This window comes from Cuculus canorus, chromosome 2, assembly GCF_017976375.1.
Source record: "Cuculus canorus isolate bCucCan1 chromosome 2, bCucCan1.pri, whole genome shotgun sequence".
In the NCBI taxonomy this organism is placed as follows: Eukaryota; Metazoa; Chordata; class Aves; order Cuculiformes; family Cuculidae; genus Cuculus; species Cuculus canorus.
In genome coordinates this window covers 56,902,808-56,923,771 of record NC_071402.1, presented here as the reverse complement: position 1 = coordinate 56,923,771, position 20,964 = coordinate 56,902,808, and the positions used below count along the sequence as shown (strand labels likewise).

General features: G+C 38.1%; 1 protein-coding gene across 1 annotated transcript; it reads right to left on the bottom strand.

Moving 5' to 3' along the window:
* Positions 1–3,224: 3,224 nt before the first annotated feature.
* On the bottom strand, positions 3,225–20,949 carry RNMT (RNA guanine-7 methyltransferase). Its single transcript, XM_009568003.2, has 11 exons — positions 20,891–20,949; positions 18,179–18,455; positions 15,779–15,911; positions 14,203–14,325; positions 12,793–12,908; positions 12,100–12,281; positions 11,337–11,501; positions 10,343–10,460; positions 7,996–8,097; positions 6,853–6,886; positions 3,225–5,008 (listed from the first exon to the last, which is right to left on the bottom strand). The coding sequence occupies exons 2-11, from the start codon at positions 18,437–18,439 to the stop codon at positions 4,971–4,973; spliced, it is 1,272 nt and encodes a 423-aa protein (XP_009566298.2). The 5' UTR covers positions 18,440–18,455; positions 20,891–20,949; the 3' UTR covers positions 3,225–4,970.
* Between the last annotated feature and the right edge of the window lie 15 nt (positions 20,950–20,964).

The following is a 20,964-nucleotide window of genomic DNA, read 5'->3' as shown; positions in this document are numbered from 1 at the left end:
ATGAAAAATTAAGACAAAGAGCCAAGCAGCTATGTGGGAGTGAGAAAGTATGACTCCAAAAAATGTGAACATTGTTACACTGAATCCCATGGCGATGTTCACTCCATCACTAAGTGCAGTAAATTTCCAGCTTAATTGCAGTTAGTGATTAAATAAAGGTGAGCAAAAGCAAACCCCCCTATCAAACTATTTCATAAACATTATATGATTCAGATGTTACTGTAAGACTCAGAGAGAGAGATCAACTCTGTTGAAACACTATGGCCTGTGAACCAAAAGAGTAGTCTTTCCTTGGGCTTCGACTATTAACAGCACAGATCAATCAGACCTTAAATGTTCAAACACCTTATGCTGAAAGTGAATTGCATTTGCTAGGAGAAACATTAAAGCAAATAAAAAGAAAACAATGTTGAGAACTAGCTTTAATAAAATGAAGAAGGAACAACATCTTCCATTAAAATGGCATTTATGGACCATTGGAATACCTTTAACTTATCAAAACCTAATTTATCAAGTTAGCTTTGTTCTACCTTATATCTTCCCTAAATAAAACAAACACTCAAGGCAGTGCATACATCTATGGTGGTGATGTATTAAAGGATTATGCTATAAGAGAGGTTAAGGGAAAGGCATTTCACCAGCACTAGCACATCCGTGTAAAATGCCACACACTGGAGCCACAAAAAACTGAACTATATTAACAGTTTTTAGTTCACTACACAGCATTCATAATGCCATCAGTACAAGGTTTCAGATTTCAGACTTACTCTAACATCAAATGAGGCTTCTTGTTCAAAAACATTTGTTTGAGTGTCTTTTGGCACTTAAATGACCTGATTTTTGTGATTCCCAGTTCTGAAAAATGAGGATGCGTATTTGCATTTGTAAGTAACAATAGAGACGTCCGTTCTCTCACTTCCATGCAGACAGAGGCTCCCATTTGTAACACTGGGGGAAGGAAGTAACACTGGGGACTGAGATTACAAAACCACTGTTAATCTGACTGATATTAGACAAACCCTTTCTACCCTCAGAAGCATTATTACTTTGGCAATAAGTGGACTGCAAAAGTGGATTTATTACCAGCCCCTTGATTACTCTGCAGATGGTTTAAATTTATTGCTATGCAGTTTAACGTTCCCTAAATTAACTGGTTTTGAAGTCTTTACAAACACAGTTTAGTAATTAGAATACAGCATATAATTACTTTTTAATAAAAATAGATATTAGAAAAGAGTTCTTTATTAAATAGACTATAACTCAGAAGGAAAACACTCTTCATCAAAGGAATGAGACGTTCATTATGTAAATTAAACTATTCAAATGTTGTAACAGGAGTATTCCTAAGATTTACAGTAAGCCTAGTTTTTTTAAGTTGATCAGATACATTCTACCAGGCAGTATGCCTCCTTAAACCATTTGCTTAAAACATAAGCACAATTCAAGGCCAGGCTGGATAGGGCCTTGGGCAGCCTGATCTAGTGGGAGTGTCCCTGCCCATTGCAGGGCGGGTTGGAACTAGATGATCTTTAAGGTCCCTTCCAACCCAGCCTATTCTATGATTCTATGTTTAAGTCCTTTGCAGCAATTTCTGCTATGCTGATGTGTAGTACGCAAAAGCAAATTCATACGATATAGCACTGATACAACAAGAAGGTACTGAAACAACACTTTTCCTGCCCAAATACAATATCTCATTTCGGTTTTTTTCTGCTGTAAGTTTGTGGAATATCCTGAACTCCACAAGAAACAATTCGGTATGCTAACAGTGCTTAGGCAACTTTGTTGCCTCATAACCTCAGGAGAAGGAAGCAAATACATAGCTCGCTATTTCAAAACCAAAGATTTACGAGAAAAAGAAGTTAGGACAAATTGCCACTGGTAGCCAAGTACTTTTTCTGTTAACAGGCCTTCCATCCTTACCTTGGCAAATGCGTCTTTCACAAGCACTCTATCTTAAACAGAAAGGGCTGGTGTTTAACTTGACTCTTCATCAACACGAAGTTATACATATAAAGCATTCTATTTGTGATATTAACTGATTAGTTAAAAAAGGACTTTCGTACATCCACTCTCATGTCAAGCTGAAGAGTTTACTGAGTCAAGGGATCTATTTAACACATGCACAAAAGTTTTTTCAGCTGTGCTGGCTCTCCACAGCAACTACACGCTGAGCAACCGGGTCCTACCACAGTTCTCAACTGTCTGCCTCCAAAGAAGGAACTACAGGAAAAGGCTGAACCTCTTCTAGCTCCTGTTCCCCACTCATACCTCTACACCTAGGTGAGAGAGGATCAGGTTAAGGAATACTTTTGCAAACTAGATATGCATAAATTAATGGACCTTTATGATGTGCACCCACGAGTGCTGAGGAAGTTGTTAAATCTCACTATGAAGCCACTCTCAATCTTTGCATACTCATGACAACTGGGAGAAGTGCCCAAAGACTGGAGGAAAGCAAATGCCACTTCCATCTCCAAGAAAGGCAAGGAGGAACTGGCAAGCTACAGTATGATCAGCCACATCTTGATGAGGTGATGGAAAAGAAAACCATGAGGATGTGTTCATTAAGGAGAAATCATGCTTGACCAACCAGATAAATTCCTATGATGAAATAAATGACTGGCTTAGTAGGTAAGGGGAAAGCAGTGGATATAGCTTGACTTCAAGAATGCTCTTAACACCTTGGATGAGCAGAGAGTGAGGTGCTCAGCTAACTATCCAAGCAGCCAGTCCTAGAGAGTGGGACACATGGGTCATTCCTGAGTCAATCATGTTCAGAATCCTGGAGCATCTCTCTTATAAGGGAAGACAGAAGCTGTTTAGCCTGGAGAAGATAAGACACAGGGTGGTACTCTTTTCAATGTGTACAAATACCTGAAGGGAGGGTGCAAAAATGGAGCCAGACTCTTTTCAGTAGTGTCCAGTAACAGGATCGGAGGCAACAGGTGTAACACAGAGGAGGTTCCCTCTGAACATCAGGAAATACTTTTGTACTGTGAGGATGACCGAGCACCAGCACAGGTTGTCCAGGGAGGCTGCTGAGTTTCCATCCTTGCAGGTATTCAAAAGCTTTCTGGATGTGGTCCTGGGCAAATGGTTCTACGCGAACGTGCCTGAGCAGGGGGGTGGGACAGGTTCATCTCCAGAGGTTCCTTCCAATCTCAACCACTCTGAGGTTCTGTGATATGTTAAATTTGCTTAAAAGATGAAAGACACTCTGCTCTATTTCCCCTCCTTTTATTGTTCTAATTTCTTCCAAAAATAGCATAACAATGTACTTTCAAATTAAATTTGATACAAGAAATCTAACAAAACTAGCTTTGACGCACACGAATTTCTAAGAAACATTTGAGCGCTTCTAATGTGTCAGCATTTTGCAGCTAGTTTCATGAGTACTAATTCTAGCAGACAAGAAAGAGTCTTGTTTTCTTAATTTCAGCAGCAGAACTGACTGATTCTACTGCTTTGGTGAAGGTTATAGGTGGTGTTCTATACAATAAACAAACTAAATCAGGAGTCATGGAGGAAAGAACATGACCTAGTTAGAAGGGCAAGGCAACACAATGGAAATCTCAAATAACTTGAACGCTTAACTCGGTAACGGAAGTCTTCTTTCCTAGGTTTATTATAACTTCAAAATGCTCGTATACCATCAACATTGCATAATTTCATCTCTATGTAAATTATAGTAGCCAACAGCAGCAAACAGCTACTGTTAGCCCAAGAAGAGAGAGAAACAACATGAAGTATCCATCCCCAATCAATAGTGGGTGGCTGTAAGTACATGGAAAGCAGAATGCATACCATGTCAGAAATCCCTACGCCAGCTCTAAGATATCGACAGGCAGTTGAGATGATAGTTAGGCACATTTCTGCCTATTGATATCACTAGATTACATTCCCAAACAAAGTATTTGGCTCCAATTTAGGTGTTGTTATCCACATATATCAAGGTGTGTACACACATACACACTCCTCACTCCCAGAGTGAGCTTCTAGTATAATCAATACTCATGTGAGTTCACAATTCAGTACGTGACCTAATGTTCCTAATGCCTTAAGGACTGCAATGAGGTCCTCATTATTATCCTTCCGCCGAGCCCATTTGGAATTTTACGAAACAATTTCAAAACATATACTAAGATCGGTCTAATAAGTTTTAGGAGACATTAAAACTACCAAAACCTCATGAGAGTTTTTAATACAATAGAAAATGTTCAGTATTCTTAAGTTTAGAAGTTATTGATCACCGCACAGACATATTTGGAAAAATGACATAAAGATTTAAAACTTTACAAATTCCATTCTTTCAGAGCACTTTTGTACAGAACCAATTCATTTAATCTTGAAAGAACTTCATGGGACTTTACTATGTAAACTACAGCCTGGGTACCACTAAGGTAGATTTACACTGCAGGCTTGAGCACAGCACAGAGGTATTAATACTCAAACTGACTCAGCTATTTTTTGCCACTGAGCTCTGCATGCAATGCAGACATACCCTTTGTGTCTGAATATACCTCATTAGGAATTTACTGAGCTCTGCAGTACAATATTTAGGCCCTCATTCTGCACTACCAAAGTCAACAGTCATTTTGCCATCAACTTCAGAAAGTGCAGCGTCAGGCTCATAATCACAAACATATTTCTACTAACAAAACATTTGTTTCTAACATAAATTTGTGTAAAGTTCAACCGTAAGTTTTGAGAGCATGCAGATTGCTTACAAATACTTAAAAAGACTGGTTCAGAATCTTTCTTATATATACACACACAAGTCCATCTGTCACAGACAGGCAATGTAACTCGGAAACATGAGCTTGCTCTAGTTTTTGGTAGTGTCCTGCACACATCTGATAATTAAAAAAAAAAAATTAAAAAAATAGTTGCCACAATGGATTTCTGACCATTCCATCTTGCACATGGATATGATCTCTTTCTTCTTGTTGCATCCAGTACATACAGTTTCACAGTTGCTTCTCAAATGCAAATACCAAGTAAATACCTAAAAACAAAAATTAGAGTATTTAAAGTTTATGCTTCCTCTGCAACTCAATTAAGTTTTCAAAATGTAAGAAGGCTGATAGTCTCCCCAAACAACCTGTTAGCAGATTATTGGAATTACAGAAAATGCTATTGTTTCCCAATGAGTAACTCTAGCATTCGATTCCAGCATGCTTTTAGACTTACTTTCACAATAGAGCTACAAACGCAACACTAACTTCAGTTAATGATATTACTGGAATGTGAATGGAATTCATAAATTGCCAAGCCACGCTACACATAATTAAAATTCACTGGTGCGTAAAAAGTCATATGCAACTAAGTTTAAAGACTCCTTCATTACATGCAGTAACGGGCAATTAGGGGTGAAATTATCAACTTCATTTTCAATTAAAAAGTGAATAAACTCATGGCACCAAATTATCAATTTGGCTCTTTTAAAGCATCAAGGACGAAGAAGAAATATTTACAAAAACTAGATAGCTTTTTCTCAACTCCAGAACAGTATGATTCAGAAATGGATAGTCGTACAGTCCAGTACTCTTAGGAAACTCTCACTTGGCATAAAATCAATGCCAGCTATGTCAGATGTTTTTATACTTCATACCAGACAGATAGGTTAAACCAGTTTCCTGAGACCACGAGACTAATTAAACATTTATGGATTTCCACTTGAACCCAACTTTTATTTTAATGGATGAGTGTACCACAGCTACATTACAAATATTTCAAGACAAGCCTATCGTACATTCCTTCAGCAACAAAACAAAGCAAAGTTCCGTGTAATGAGAAAGCTGTGCTTATACCCTGTCTATCTGAAGTTCTGCACTCCAAATTTCTCTGAAAAAGAGATGACTTAGAAAACAGAGTCATCGATGAATTTTTAAAGGTATAAAAAAAGCCCCTCTCAACCAGATTAATATTTCACATAATACTTCTACATTGCTGGAACTAATGCCTACCTTATAATTCATACCTTTAAACTTCAGTGATAATTTAAGAAAGCAAACAGCTCAACTAAAGATTTGTTTTCATTCGTGAATTAAACAGCATTTTTCACTGTTTTTATACCACTAACACAACCAGTATAATGGTCTGCAAGAATGCAATACTGGGTGGTTGCAGTTACACAGAATTAAGTAACAATCTCTCTAGGAATCAATTTTTATCCTTAGAATTCTCAGTCTCTTATATCTGAGTTTTATTAAACTCAATATCAGAAAAAAATGTCAAGTTTTCCATGGCACTGCGCACAAAATTTCAAAACATAATTTAACAACATTGTATCCTTTTCGATGTCTGAAGCACTGACTTTCTTCTCCTCCCTTTATAACGTCTCTCCACCAACCACTGCTTTGTTCTGAAACATATATCACTACAGGAAAAGAGTAGTGCTTCAGTCCTTGTCTTCCCAAAACAGATTTGTATTACTTCTGAGCAATGTATGCCCCAAATGAGTTTGTTTTCTAGTTGACTGGTAAGAGTATAATATCCAAGTATACCAAGAAGTAGTATTTAGTCCTCTAAGAACATCAAAATAACCCTTTAACACTGGCATCCTATTTCACACATCCTAAGTAAGGCTTCCCCAAATTATTTTAGCCCAAAAGTTTGCATGCTAGAAGCTACTTAAATAAAACAAAATTTCAACCTGTTTTATACATTTCCCTTCCACCTCCTTGTGATGTGTGCACTACATAATTTATACATAGGTATCTGAGTAACACAAATAAGACAATCTTGTTATATTTAAAATTTGGATTTTCTTCCATAACCAGCAGGCTGTTTTACACACTTTCCATAGCAGTCATTCAGGCAACACTGAGTTTTCAAAACAGTACTTACTTGTTGCTTCCCATTCAGATTTACTCAAGGTTCCCTACAAGGAGACAAAATCCAAAAAACAAGTTTCAACAAAAAATGAGAAAACAATAAAGCACCCATTTAGCTCAGGATTATCAATCTTTCACAGATCAACTTTTAACCACCCATACTGGCTGTCTATTTAGGGATGAGAAAAGCGTTACTGTAGACCACAGATACTTATAACTCCAGTAATAAGGACAGTAGAGAACTGGAACACCCCATATAAAGGAACACATCTAAATTATACAGGTAAGAGGCCAACAGTCTGTTGGGTCGGATACCTCTGCAATGCAGAGCCACGCTGGGTCCATTACCACACACCAGTGTGACCTGACGTAGCTCACGCTGCTCTCCAGCCCAAGATGCCCAACACACGTGCAGAAGTCAAGAAGACGACCTACATCATGGCGCTACCAACTTAGCAGAGTAAGTTTTGTACAAGGTAAGATTACAATCATCACAAAGTAAGTTTCTTTTCATTCCAGAATGTGAACACAATATATTTAATAAAATTCAGTGTGGAAATATAAATATATGGATTTAATTTTATGCATGTAGGACTAGTCTAAGTCTAGGATCTCTGTTAAAAAAAAATAAAAAAATAAAGGCAAAGCAGATTTTAAAAAACAGTATTTACAGAACTCTAATGCAATTGGCCGAGCGGGAAGCTGGATCTTCTTCACCCAAACCCACAATAGAAAAACAATGTTCAAGAGTTCAAATACACTGTATTATGAAGAACGTTTTCAACTATCCTGTCTGAGGATTACAAGAAAAAAATCTAAAGCTTTAAATCAGTAGCATGAAGATCCAGAAACATAAGAAAATTCTTCAAATTAAGACGAGTTAGAGCAGCTGCCAAGAAAGATGGCAAAACATCCTTTCCCTTTTGCATTGTTACAAATTTTTTAATACCTACCAAATTAAGTGAATTTAATTATTTTGAGTATGGGGTATAGATTAGATTAACACCTTGGCCTAGCAGCTCTATGATTTTTCACATGCACAGAGACATTCATATCAATATCATTGCAGTTGAAATTAAGAAGGTACCACATACCTGAAAGACCTGAACCTCAACTTTAGACACCATTTGCTCTAGTAAAGTAAGGAAGAACTTACTATTGGTAATTTGGCCTTGCTATCTTCCATAAACTCTTTCGCATGCTCATAATCATCAGGGTTATCAGAAACAAGCCTGGAATCACCAGATGTAGAATATGGCTGCAGAAAAAAAAAGAAAAAAGTAAGAAAAGAACATTAATTGCATTGTAAGATATATTAATCACATCAGTCAAGGGTCTGTCACAACACAGCCCAGAACAGAGGTCAGTAATTATTAAGAGGATCTTAAATTTAGATCTCTCCTATATAGCACCTACAAGATCGGGTCCGATACTCTCTAATTCCCAGAAAATCCAACACCCAAGATTTACAAGTTAACTTGCATCCTTGCATCTCCAAAATAGGGCAAACAGAATAATTAGAAAAAATTCTTCTCCCTGGACAGGTAATTATGACTATTACCTAGATATATACTCTTTTTACAACAGCAATTGAACAAACCAGCATCTCTTAAGTAGAAGTACTAAGAAATGAGCAACTGTAAGATTTTCAAGCAGAATGCTTAAAAATGCTTCAATAACACACAGGATCCCAGTCAGTACATAACGTTTTGTACTTCACAAGGTAATCCTCAACTGTAAGTGTTCACTAATTTAAGACAACTCTCACTTTTCAAAGAACAAAGCTGATATGTCAAAGGCTGTGTCACCGTGTTTACTGGCAGCGTGAGCCCGTACAAAGCACTGTCCCTTCCACAGTCAACAAGCACAGCCAAGTCCACTTGCAGCCCATGTGACTTAGTCTGATAAATCATCAGATATTTGAATTGACAGTTTTATGCTGAAAAATTCTATTGTTTGAGAGAGGAGAGAAACACAGAGAATTGTGAGTAAAACCAAAGCCTCAGAAATGGCACTGAAAAGCTCCTCTGAAGATGTTAAAGTCATCCAGGACTTGTATCTTTTTTTCTTTTCTACAAACACAGCCTGTCCTTTTATTCCCACAAGGATTACTTTTCTGTGTTTTCGACTGATATTCCTTGCACAAAGATGCAGCTTTCAGTCTCTCTCTACTGAGTAAGAAATGGGTTACGGTTACCATCATACGACACCACACAGGATTCTCGCGCTTCTGCATAAAACTTATTAAAACCAAAACCTTGCCTTTAAATTGAAATTTTATCTACAAAACTGAATCGCTCCATTGGGAGCTGGTGCCCAGGTGATGGCAGTAGGGGGCTGCAGAGACTGCCTCCTGACCCCTGCCAGACACAGCTGGTTCCAACAGTTCAAACAAAGACACTGCAGGGCACAGCTGAGCCCCCTCAAGGCAAAAGTGTGGCATCTCTGGGAAAGAGTTTTAAGAAAGCACAAAAAAAAGCTCTGTGCAGCAGCTGTGAGAGAAGAGTGGGGGAAAATGTGAAACTATTCTGCAGAAACCAATGCCAGAGAAGGAGGGCAAGGAGGTGCTCCAGGCACCCAAGAACACTCCCCTGCAACATGGTGAAGACCATGGAGAGGCAGGCTGTGCCTCTGCAGCCCATGGAGGGCCACGCTGGAGGAACTATCCACACTGCAGCCTGTGAAGGACCCCATGCTGCAGCAGCTGGACATGCCCTGAAGGAAGCTGCAGCCTGTAGGAAACCCACAGAGGAACAAGCTGCTGGCAGAAGCTGCAGCCCCTGGAGAGGAGCCCAACCAGGAGCAGGTTTTCTGACAGGAGTTGCAACTCTGTAAGGAACCAAAACACACTGCAGCAGTCTGTTTCTGAAGGACTTGTACCCCATGGAGAGAACACACGGTGGAAGAGTCTGTGAAGGACTGTATCCCATGGGAGGGATCCATGCTGGAGCAGGAGAAAAGCGTGAGGAGGAAGAAGCAGCAGAGACAACATGTTATGGACTGACCACAGACCCTAAGTCCCCATCCCCCTGCACTGCTGGACGATGAGCAGAGGTAGAAAGGTCAGGAGTGAAAGAGTAAAGTTGAGCATGGGAAAAGCAGTGGGTGGTGGAAAGGTGGTTTTAGGTTTGTCTTTGTTTCTTGCCATCATACTATTTTTTTTTTTCTAGTAAGTTTAATTAATCTTCTCAGAGTTTAGCCTGTTTCAACTGTGACGGTAATTGCTAAGTAATCTCCCCATCATTATCTTGACCCACAAGGGTTTTGTTTTGGTTTTTTCCTTATTTTCTACCCCCATCCTGTTGGGAAAAGGCTGGCAGGTGTCTGGCAGCCAGTCAAGGTCAATCTACCACAGTCACACTTTCAGCCAAGGCAGTTTAGTTCTTCTGCTGACAGCCCTTAATTCATTGCACAATGTTCACAACAAGAATTTCAATGATTGCACAAATAATTCACAAGATGTAAAAAAGTATTTAAATGAAACAAGTTAACTCCATATTTACCTCCAAGGCCTGCATTCTCCTTAACAGCATTTTATGTTCCTCGTTCTTGATTTTTTCTTCATAGAATTCCCGAAATGTCATTTTGTAGACTAATTTCATACCGTGCTTCTTCGCCATTCTGTCAAAATAATAAGCTCATTTAGGAAACCAGAAAATCACTGTAGTTTTATTTTCAAAGGAACAATTTTAAACCACAGTGACATCTTATGGTATTCACTAGGATTACTCTCTTTCTCAAATTTGGTCTTTTAATAAAGACATTTAGATGAAAAAAAGCTGCACTACCACCACAAAAATGTACTTTTTTATTCTAATTAGTTCACGAAAAACCTACACAGAAGTAATTTTCAAATATTTTAATAGAAAAATGTCTCTTCTCCCAACACACAGCAGTTCCATTTGAATTTACAAATAAGACTACACTATTTTCCCTGCAGTATCATCACCCTGTCACGTCAGATATTATGGATATATTTAGACAATCTTTCTACTAGTTTTAGTGCCTTACATCTCAATTATATATATAGACACTGTAGTCATACAACATTTAAGCTACAGGTGTCAGTGCCCGATGCTGGTATTTTTCATAGAGAACTATAAATGTGTGAAAATATACTGGTTTGTAGGGAAAGCTTAGTATTAACAAGCATGCTGAGCTTGAATGACAGGAAAAACCCCAGCCTGAAAACATTTGTCTGTACCCCAGGAGACAGGCTTGGAAAGGCAAATCTGAATTCACACAGAGGTAACAGAAAAGTGTATGCACACAGATGAATCATAGGAAAAATCCTACAAATATCCAAATGACGTTGAAGACAACAAGAAAGAGGCACCATGATGAAGAGGATATATAAGAAGGATTACATGTAAGGACTAAGGAAAGGCAGAACAAAATATAATTTTCTGCAAGTATTTCACAATGACACACAAGGTAAACCAAGGCTTGTTATGTTTCACAGCTTTCATTATATAATGAATTCAAAACTTAACTTACTCTTCCAGTAATGGAAAGTAAACCAAGAACTCAGGAACATCAACCACTTCTTCCAAGTGGAAATCATACTTGCAGCCAAACAAGGGATAGTCTCCCTTCTTCTCAAATTTCACATTGTATACCTCATTCCCAAACGAATTTGTTTCTGAAGCTTCAAGTCGCTTCCTATAAAATGTGATAAAAAAAAATTGACTGACCAGTTTTGAAATTAACAGCAAAGAAAACTTATCCGTAAGAGGCCTGAAAGTGTTCCTCCCAGTATTACAGCATTCAGTGATCTCTGTAGTGTCCCATCTCCCTCCACTAACAAGGCAAGGAAACAACGAAACGAAGAGGAGAAGCATCATACTAGGTTTTAATAGTTTATGCTATACAAGATACCAAGGACTAAATTGACCTAAAAAATTAACCTTTATCCCAGACACACCCTAAGTGGACATGCCAGGCTTCTTAGAAAAACTACAACCAAATCCTGACAGTTTTTCCCCAGGTTGTGGCTATTTTGCCACTATTTAATTCGCTACAAAGGGTTTATGAATGAAACTCTATACCAGAATAGGCATGCGTGCAAGAAACAAGAGTTTGTACAGATTTACCTGTTTGAGTCAAGTTCATGAGTGACATTTTCCTGACTGGAATCCAAAATCGTTGCAAAAAATCTTGCTTTTGTTTGCACAAATATATCAGAGTGCTGTGAGAACAACTATCACTTAACAATGCTTCACAGACTTTTGAAAGACTAATAGAATATAAATATACTTACACAAGTTCAAAGCTATTTGGAGTTGTACCAATGAAATACCCTCCAGGAGAAAGGTTCCCACAAGCATTTTTAAGCATCATGTCAGCCTGCTCATATGTCTCGAATGAGTAATGATAAACAAATTGACAGCTGCAAATGTCAAAGCGCATATCTGGATCACTGTATTTGGTAGACAAGTGATCCTGAAAAAGAAAAACGTTTGTAACAAAAGCTGCAGAAACAAGCGTGATTCACTTAAATCTTCCAACAAAATAAGCTACTTCCATAATTCTTTGAAGTTTTTCCTTTTAGCTCAATTCCTTCACAAGTTCAACAAGAACAACATGAAAAACTAAGAAAAAGTCCTCTGCTACACAGAAACCCATACTTAACATTTGAGAACAAGAACATACACACACATTTCAAAGTTATCATGTAGCCTTTCCCTTCCACTTGTCAAGTGATAGAAATTGAAAGCACCAGTTTTATTAACAGGAAAAGACATTTAAGCTCCAAGAAGATTACACTGTAAAACAGTAACGAAATACATTTAAGTACATCTCAGTAACCTGTACAGCTGATTCTCACAAAAGTACAACAATCTGATCTTGAAAATACACGTCCTAAAGATTACAGCACTATCATCATTTTCTGTACTTGCTTAACACAAGAACATTAAATCTCAAAAATGTCATAAAGCATACGAAACTCTACCTTGGTACTATCTGCTTGTATAAATTCTGCATCAAAAATATGTTCATTATAACGACATCGGGCCTTCATGTCTTCATATCGCTGCTTGCATTGTTGCACAGAAATGTCAGCAATATCTAGAGAGAGACAGAGAAATTTTAAAAAAAAAAAAAGTGTGTAAACCGCCCCCCAGACAAGAAAACTGGAATGATTATTGCAACACAGCAGACCTTTTACAGTAGGGATAAAAGTTGATCTTCAGTTACATTTTGATGGGAACAAACACTTCAATTTCCAATTTGTAAAGAACGAATTGCAGGTGTTGTGTGGGATTACAACACTCTGTCATTCTCAGGCCTTACTTCAGACAAATATTGTCACCTTAAGATATTAGAAAGCTCCCATCCTCAAGAATGCAAGCAAGTCTCCAGAATTTCAAATGATGGATACTGGGTGATTGATACTAACCACTTTTAATATCAAGTGTCTGGTATGCATTAGATAAAACACTTGAGCTTCCAGAGCTTCTCCAACACCACCAAAAGCTCTTCATCTCCTTACAAGTACACAAGATGCTGAAATGCAATTATTAGTGATATATGCTGATATATTGTATCATGGGAATTTTTTTGTTTTAAGAATGTTCCTCTCTCAGGCACAGAATTTTTCTGAATAACATTAAAACTAACAATATGCAATAAATTTACATAAGGACTTTGTAAGCCAATTCCTTAACTGTATTTGAAGACTGACAACTGCAAAAGAAAGGCAAGAACAAACTGTAAAATGTAGAATATCCAGAATAATTCCAACTAAAGCAATTTAATGAAATGTTAGTATCTGTTTAAGTAATGCTTCCTCTGATTATCCTTGGCACGCTTTTTGGGAAAACGGAAGGCAGTATCTCCTTCCCAACATCTAAGCAAACTATTTAAGCAAAAAATTATTTAATCAGCTTTCAGCTCTTCCACTTTGAGTCTGAAAATCCTTGGCTGAAAGTAACATCCAAGGCCACCTCTGTTAAACCACTGTGGGGTTGGCTTGATTTTTTAAATGCAACTCCTAGATGTTTACTTTCAGAACAGTTAAAAACACTAAGATATTGCACACGAGAGAAAATACGTAAAATAAAAAAATGTCAGTCTCTTCCCCAGTGTTAACCTTTGCCTAAGACAATCTGTGGTAACTGCATTTCTTTACTGATAAAAGTTTTTATTTACAAGTTGAATTGAAAGCTCATTACACATTTATGCTAGCAGTCAAGTTGATGTCTTCAGGTTAAAAGACAAAAGAAGACTTTTTTTACAAAAGGTATGTAATTATATTCTTGGGCTTACTAAAAAAAAGAAAATAATAAGAGACTGGAGTTGTGCTTGTTTTTTGCATAGAACACTGGTGTGCTTTCCCTGGAAAGTTATCCTGCCTTCTTACCAGTGCAGACAAGTTTTTTAATTCTTCCTTTCTTCCATTTCAGTAAGTCTCCACCTTTGCCACATCCTAGATCCAAAACTGTTATATCACTCTTTTTCCGTCGGACCCGGTCTATAAATTCCCCTAGGAAAAAAAAGAAAGAGAAAATGCATATAGACATCTCCCCAATCCACTTGTATTGCACAGCAATCACCTTAAAGGACTAAAAGGATTTGAGAACTTTGAAACATCTCAGAACTTACTTTTCCTATAAGTCTTCATAAAATTACACACTTAAAACACATTTTCTAGAAAACACTAATGATGAAAGGAACCACTAACTTGTAAGGCTATGGAGAACATAATGAATATTTTCTGTGCTTAATGTGTTATGCCTTGTAATGTGACTGGAGCTCTGAACTGTTTCCCTGGCAAAGGCAAAACTGCATATCGTTAAACAACCACTCTGTGCATAATAGGAAAACATGGTTCCCTTTCATTATAATGGAGAAGGCTTTTGCAAAAGAGTAAAAGCCAATTAAATGCATCAGCCACAACTACTCCTTGCGGTCACTTTACAAATGCATAGGATGTTCTCTCCACTCAGTCTCTCCTAGGCCTTGCAATAACACTGGCTACTTGTTTGCTGTCTTTTTATCCTACATATATCAATTTAATTTTGTCTTGTATCTCCACTTTGCCTAGATTCTCTGCTATAACTAACACTGGTGTACTATGCAAAACATATCATCACACTAGGAACTTTTCTTCACAGTAAGAGACCTGAAATATGTTTGGATACAACTTCTGTAATGTCACACTACTGAAATTCATGACTGAAAGATTTCAACAAAGGCTCCAGGAATGGCTTTATATAAATCAAAATATTGTTTCCAAATGTTCTGATACAACACAACGAAAGCCAGCATGCTAATACAAATGATGCCAACATCTCCTGGTATAGATCCCACTTCATGAATCCATGGTGCTATGCCAATAATTCTTTTCTTTGTTTGCAGCTATCTCATGGTTAATTTGTGAGATAGTGGACTTTGCCTTTTATACGAAGCTGCTGACTCTTAAAGAACTTCATGCTCTATTTTTTTCATCTTTTAAAACCATCGACTATGGGTAATAGAGGAAATATTTACATGTTCAAGTTTCCTACAGAACTGCTTTATCTACACCCAAGGACACACTGTTTTGAGAAAACGGCTACAAAATTATTTCAGATAAGACTTAAATAACCAGAACAGCTCGATCTACACATGAACAGATAGGTTCTTTATGATTTAAAGCTGTACCTTTCTCTTTAAAAATGTGATGCAGGTCAGTTTCCACTATGAACTTTATCTGCTTTTCAGGTCAGCTGATCTTTAAAACTAGCATATATTCAGCACTTCAACAATATAAAGCACTATCACAAAGATTCAAACTAAAAATAAATATAGATATTCTATTGCACTTGAAAATCTTACCATTTGTTAAGAGACAAAGTGTCACAACTAACATCAGAAAGTAGAAAAAATGTTATGTTTAGACAGAAAAAATTAGTTACATCTTATTAAGGTCTAAGCAGTGAATTAAGGAACCTTACCAATGAGGACACTCTTTGTCCAATTATTAAAGTTTCGGAGGTAGAATATGCGAGACTGGCTACGTTTTTCCAATCCAACTTCTTGAAGTTCATTATAATGTGCAGCTACAGCTTGCCCATGGCCTACCTCATGCTGTAGAAACGAGGGAAGGAATAGACTCATGCAGTGAATTCTTTTTATTACTTCTTCATTTATCAAAAGACACGTGTTCGCTTTAAGGATTTAAGAAAGTAAACAAGTAATCCTATGAAGAACACCACTATTATATATGTATAAACATTTCCCATAAGCGTCCTGGTACGCCATCAGCATTTCAGTTATCACAGTGACAACTCCCTTAAAAATGTAATCTCCTTTTCAGTTTTTCAAGTAATTTCTAATGGACGATGCCCAACACTGTTCCTTCATAGAAATACTTAATCTTCAGTTCTCTAACTCTCTGACCACCCTCAAAGAGTCAGTTTCATTCCCCTTAAGCCTGGGATTGAAGAAGAGAATATTCCTTCTCGATGAGTATTATTTCAGCTTTAAGCTTCTTGAAACAGCCTGTTTCAGAAATTCAGTGTTTACATCTAACAAAACTGCCAATTTAAAAAAAATGTAACAATTTAACAAAATTTAACAATTTAACAAAAACACCAACTAGTTGATGTCCCATAAAGTCCTAAGTGGGTGATCATACTGCCAAAGCTTTGAACAGACTGTGGTAAGGGAAAAAGAGTAATGACTTGACAACAGCATCCCATGTAACATTCAGCGTAAGCTGTAGAAATGTCTACGATTTAGCCTTAACTGTAAACAGTCAAAAAAATTCCTGTCCCATGTAACACAGAAGCAGTGTACATGCAGATATTATGTTCTTAACATTTCTTCACCTTGAAAATAATCTTCAACTACATACTTGAAATTAAAATAAACTATAAATAAAGTACAAAGCAACACAACATGGAAAACAAACAAATTCTGTGAGGCACAAAAGTGCTTGAAATAACAATACAAATTAGAATCAAGGCTTCTCAGTTAAAAAACACAAATGTGCTACGAAGCCCGAGCCAGTATGAGTTCACACAGAAACTAAAAGCATTCACAACAGTTGGCTAAAAAAAACCAACATCCCAATGTCTTATTACCAAACAACAGTTCCTCATGGGAAAGGGAGGTTTGACTGACTTTATCTACTACATCAGTTCTTCGGTATTTCATGGTATTTTGGTAACCTTCAGAATGAACACAGATGTACTTGTCTGCAACCACTATGACACCATCATCTGTTTAATACCACACTCAGTTGACTGGTACTAACAAATATTTTGATCATTTCCAGTCTTTTTTAGGGTAAGCACAGATGGCTCCCTGAATGGCCACTGAAAGTGACGTAAGGTGGAATGGCTAACTTTGACAAACACAGAGTACATATTCACACAATCCATTAACACATCTCACTACTGCAAGCACAGTTGCAAAGAGCCATCAGCAATAACATCTAGAGGCTGGCAGCTGTGTTCAATCCAATCACCTCTCTACACCCCTAAGCTACAGAAAAACAATGTACTTCTTGTCTACCTAAACTTTATCATAGAACTGCCTTATTAAAGAGATGAAAGGATTAATAATGTTTTTTCCACAACAAAAGACCTGCTTTATTCTACCAAATTGCTGAGCCATAGGTTAACATCCTGGAAAAATTCTGAACAGAGAAAACAAAGCATTAGGTCAAAGATCTGATTTTCAAATTATACTTAAATATCCCAAAAGCTCAAAATTAGACTGGATAACACACCATCAGTTTCTACATGTTCATACATAATAAAGGACAGCAACATATAAAATATCCTTTTCACCCTCCAAGTTAAAAGGACTTCAAAAAAAAAGGCATCTGTAAACCTTTTGGTATTTCACTTGGCTAAGAAACACTGAAATTATATCACAGAGGATGTAATTTGTAGAATTTTCTAAACTGCACAATACCTTCTAAATGAACCAATACCTTACTGAGGAAATTAAAGGGCTAAATTGTCTTAGGGAAGAATCTCCCATGCACAGATAAGTAACACACAGGATAACAACATACAAAACAGACAAAATCAAGATACGGGACTTGGCATAACGCCAGTAAAACATACACTACATCGGATTGCTACCACATCAACAATGGAACAATAGTTTTAGAATTTAACTAACGATGTGCTGAGATCAGCTTTCACAAAAATTTAATTACTAACCCTCTTTCTCTTCTGTCACGCCAAACATAACTGCTGCACCTATTATTTCACTAGGAAGATACCTACAAACTTTGACGTTTTCTGCTTCATGCTGTTTCATGTACATTTACTGTAAATATTTGCAATTTTTTCTTGAGCTAAGGCTTTGAAGTATGACTCAAAATAAATGATACTCACTCTTTTCTTAGGAGGTTCATCTTCAGTATCTAAAGGCTTCCGTTTTGCACTGCCATCCTGATTACCACTATCAACTTCTTTTTCATTTTCAGTGGAGTGCACTGTACCTGAAGTTGAACTATGGCTTCCACAAACAATACCTGAATCTGCCTCTAAAGTACCAGGCGTTTTCTCCACTTCTTCATCTACACTCTTCTCTACTTCCTGTTCTTCTGTCTTGGTTAAATCAGCCATTTCTAACCGGATAGTCCCCTTGTCCATTGATCAGAACAGAAACCTATAAAGGGAAAAAAACAAAACACCAACTATTTTTAGTTTTGAATTTCACCTACTCATGGTTACAGTCATGACTTTCAGTCACAGGCATTATAAAAAAATAATACGTTTTTGCCCTAGACAACATATAGACTTCAAATCTGACTAGTTATTTACGAAAGACTGAGTGGAATCTCAAAGTTCATTATAAGATCAAATTAAGATAAATCTTTACACTCTCCATGTTTTAGTCTTTCTTAGCTATCGTTATGGATTCAACTGCAACACATTACTGATTTTGAGCCTGTAATCTCTTTCCTCATCCCCATATAAAGTAACTTACAAATCGCTCTATGTTTAGAAAAACAAGCTGCCAGAGTTCCTCAAATCAGTAAAACCATTACTTAATCTGATATGTTTTCAAATGGTTGTTCTCAAACAAAAAAAACAAGGTTTTTAAAAGCAAATTTTCATATCACTTGTGGATTTTCAGGTTGACCAAGGCCAAGAATATCCGCTATGCCTCAAGCTTCACTCAGAATACTAGCGAAATGGAGTTACACCTGAAGACATCTACGTAGTCTGTAAGACTGCAAATCACTGCTACAAAGCTCATTCAGTTTCCAGCCTATCCCAGCCTTCTTTACACCATCCATCAGGAAGTACGGCACCTACTTCTCAATAAAGCATAGGAGAGGACAATTTGTCAACTCCTTTTCTAAAGTAGTGGCCTGTAGCACTGTATCCAGGCTTAAGTCTCCTGACAAGGGCCAAAACACATTCACTAAGAGGACCATTACGTAGAGACCCAGAACAGCTTTCCTCCAGAGGGTAGATTTAGATGAGGTATTAGGAAGAAATAGTTTTCTGTGAGAGTAGTGAGGCACTGGAACAAGTTATCCAGAGAAGTCGTGGATGCCCCATCCCTGGAGGTGTTCAAGGACACGCTGGATGAAGCCTTGAGCAACCTGGTTTGGTGGGAGGTGTCCTTGCCAAAGGTAGGGAGGTTGGAACTGAATGATCTTTAAAGGTCCTTCCAAACCAAGCTATGATTCTCTCTGTTTTAGATTGATTCTGAAAGACAGGGCAGTATCTCCTAGAAAGGATGCACTGCTCAAATGCTGCACTTGAGAATGGAGTGGGTTGATAAGTATCCATAGAAATTTTATTTTCATCTTCTAGTGCGCTTAATTTCTTTCAAGCTAAATACCCTGGTACCCTTTTTGTTGAAAACTGGTAAAAAGTCTGCTTCTGAAACAATGTAGTCACAATATTGAACTTCCCTTCTAACCCAAACCATTCTCTGATTCTACAATTCAGTGCTGATGGCCCCAAACTACGACTTACAGAAATTATTCTTCCAACAGGATTTCGCATCTATCTTACTTCTAAAGCAGCACACACTCTCCCACCTTTCCCCAGTTGCCCCAAGCAGTTTACCAGATGCTTTTAAGGCCTAAACTTCAAAACAAACACAATTTCCCAAACAGTGATTGCAACCAAGTTCCCAGGGGTGGCAGCTCCTTTGATACAAAAAATGCCAGCAAATAAAACTCTCCAAGACTCGCTTTGAACTTTTAGAAAGCAAGCATCCTTTATCAGGCCTGGGCAACATGAGAAAGTGATCTCCATCCATTGTGTGCAACCAGACAAGAGCTGGGAACAGGATGCATTTCCCATTTACACACATATATATATTTTCCCAGAAATTTTATGCATATTCTATTAGTTTCCAAAATCTGACTTGAATGTTACTGCAAAATTTTGCACAGTCAAGTCTGTTGCTGATTTGGAGCTTTAGCTCCAGCTCTGCCTGACCTCACACTGGAGATGGGGAAAGGCTGCAAACAGAGGGGATCACAGCAGACACATCTGCTCAGCGTGGATCAGATCGAACACACGACATTACCATCTCCAAAGAATGAACAGTGTCTGGAAAAAAACTGCTTGAAGGAAACAATGCTCGCAAAGGCACATTCTTGTTTAAGTTTCAAAGACCACAACTGCTTAGATGAAACACAACCCTACTTTAGCTTAAAGCAAAACCATTCGATTTTTGTAACGGCAACCGCTTCTTGTATCAACTTCGAAAAACAACCTGGGAGACTCAAAACTCCAGAGACGGGACTGGGTTCGACGGGAAAAGCAGTCCAAGCGCCGTTAGCGCCACCCACCCCATTCGTTCACTGGGGGAGCCGCGTAGGAGAAAAGAGAGCTCGCAAGCACCGAGGCCCCCGCCCGCCGCCGCCGCGACGCCACCCAAGAGCCCCGGGCGCGGCCCATTGGGCCACGAAGACCGCACCCCCCACCACACACGCACACATACACACATACATACATACATACATACATACATATACACATATATACACACGCTCTGTCTGCCCACAAGGCCGAGGGCTCGAGGCCTGGCCCACCGCCTCGCGCCCCTGCTCCCACCAGCCGTACAGCACCCACCCGGCCCTGCGCTCCGCCATCCTGTTTGCGGAAGTGACGAGTGCGGCGGTGATGTCACGTCCGGCGCGGGGGGG